This window comes from Sipha flava, unplaced genomic scaffold, assembly GCF_003268045.1.
Source record: "Sipha flava isolate LNK unplaced genomic scaffold, YSA_version1 52707_pilon_pilon, whole genome shotgun sequence".
NCBI classification, from domain to species: domain Eukaryota; kingdom Metazoa; phylum Arthropoda; class Insecta; order Hemiptera; family Aphididae; genus Sipha; species Sipha flava.
In genome coordinates, this window is record NW_020273503.1 from 32,256 (window position 1) to 34,422 (window position 2,167).

General features: G+C 27.8%; 1 protein-coding gene across 1 annotated transcript; it reads left to right on the forward strand.

Moving 5' to 3' along the window:
* Positions 1 to 545: 545 nt before the first annotated feature.
* LOC112690907 lies at positions 546 to 1,637 on the forward strand. Its single transcript, XM_025565013.1, has 2 exons — positions 546 to 576; positions 853 to 1,637. Exon 2 carries the CDS (start codon positions 1,071 to 1,073, stop codon positions 1,587 to 1,589), a length of 519 nt encoding a protein of 172 aa, XP_025420798.1. The 5' UTR covers positions 546 to 576; positions 853 to 1,070; the 3' UTR covers positions 1,590 to 1,637.
* Positions 1,638 to 2,167: the final 530 nt, after the last annotated feature.

Consider the following 2,167-nt stretch of genomic DNA (forward strand, 5'->3'; position numbering starts at 1 on the left):
AGATAAAGTTGCAGTCAACCCCAAAAAGATTCAGGACATATCAAAAGTCAAACAATACATCCCGCAAGAATATCAAAGATTCTATGATGAAATTTTGAACCTGCCAACTTCGAATGGAGCAACTAGTGATGATGATGATGAAAATTAAGATTTTAAAAAACCTATCAATTATTTTAATGTAACAACTTTAATTATTTTTAAAATGTGTATTATATTTAAACTAAAATAAGACAGTACTTTAAAATACTTTTGTACTAAATAAAGCCTTTTATTAAGAATAAAATGAAGTTTTAAAATTATTTTAAGATTTTATTATTACAGTGAGCGGAAAAAGAATAATATTCCAGCACTTTATTAGTATTATATATATATAAAAAAAAATTATCACGATATCATATTTTAGGAGGTTAAAGGTTAAATACAAACAAGTATTTTTTGTATACATAAAATTAACATACAAATAAAAATGAACGAATTAAAAAGTTTTTTTTAATTTTCCGAAAATTGGGTGTTGAGGAATATTATCCTTTTTCTACTCAGCCGTTCAATTGATGAGACTACCGACAGCAATGGAAGGTATGTAGCTAATGTAATAATTAGTACACTAGAAATTGATTGTCCTGGAGAAATTATGTTGTTGACAACTGAGGTGTTGGAAAGAGTTAATCACTCGACAATAGCAAAGTTATTTGATAAATCAATGACTTTATTATGGCCCAACGGTGTTCAGCATAACGATGTTTTACTTTTTGTTAGTGACGCAGCACCATATATGGTTAAATCGGCATCTGTAATAAAAGTTTTTTATTCTAAAATGGTCCACATTACATGTTTGGCTCATGGTCTTTACAGGGTTGCAGAGGAGGTTTGTAACATGTTTCCAAAAGTAGACAAACTAATTTCAAATGTTAAAAAAACTTTTTTAAAAGCACCATATCGAGTCCAAATTTTTAAAAACGAAGCTCCTGAAGTAATGCTCCCCCCCTGAACCTATAATTACTCGTTGAGAGACGTGGTTAGATGCAACATACTATTATTGTAAATATATACAAAGCATTCCAAATGTTTTTATGAAGTTGGATGACGATTCAGCTTCTATATTAAAAGTAAAAAATATTTTGGATGACCAACAATTAGACGCAAATTTGGTTTGTATTACAGCCAAGTTTGGAATTATATCTAAATCGATTACCCAGCTTGAAAAACGTGGATTAAAACTAGTCGATTCAATTAACATTGTAAACAGAATGATAGACGATATGAACATAATTGATACACACTCGAAGAGTATAAAATCAGTAGTGGAAAAACTTAAAAAAGTAATAGAAAAAAACAAAGGTTTCAATACGCTTCGTATAATTTCAAATATTTTAAATGACACTGAGGAAAACATTGATGAATTAGGAGATTTGAATGCTAGTGAAATGGTTTACTTCAAGTATGCACCGATCACGTCAATGGACGTCGAACGAAGTTTTTCGCAATATAAGAACCTGCTGACAAATAAAAGACGTTCTCTGCTATTTGAAAATATCAAAGAAATGTTAATAATTCAGTGCAATTCTAATTTAGGTAAGGTAAATATTTGAGAATAATTCAACAATTATTTTAACATACCTTTTTTGTGCAAAATAATAATTAAGAAGAATAGGATCCAACATTATATACATATTATAACTTATATTTTATATAGAATAATAATAAAATTAATTTTTTTAAGGGCATATTTAACCGCATATTTTTAATTTTTTTGATGCATAAGTGCATATTTTTAAATGCATATTTGATGATTTTTTAGTGCATGAAAGTCCTTGCTCTAATTATTGCATACAATAAATTACTATACAGCATTGAAAATTGAAATCGAATAGTCTTGTAAAATTTGTAAATTATAATTAATAAATAATAATTATACTATCTATAACCCATGGTCATTAAACATTGATAAATTATAGTGATATTATTTACATTGTCTTTGATTCCGGGACCAGGACTTATACTCGTATCACCATAAACACTTTTCATTTCAACAACTTTTGAAACTTTTGAACTTTACATCTCTGAATGTAACATAATCTCATACTTGATACATCATGAAAACTTACTTTATCGCCCAATTTTGATGAGCCAAATAAATGTACTGATGATAGGGTAAATGAAAATATAC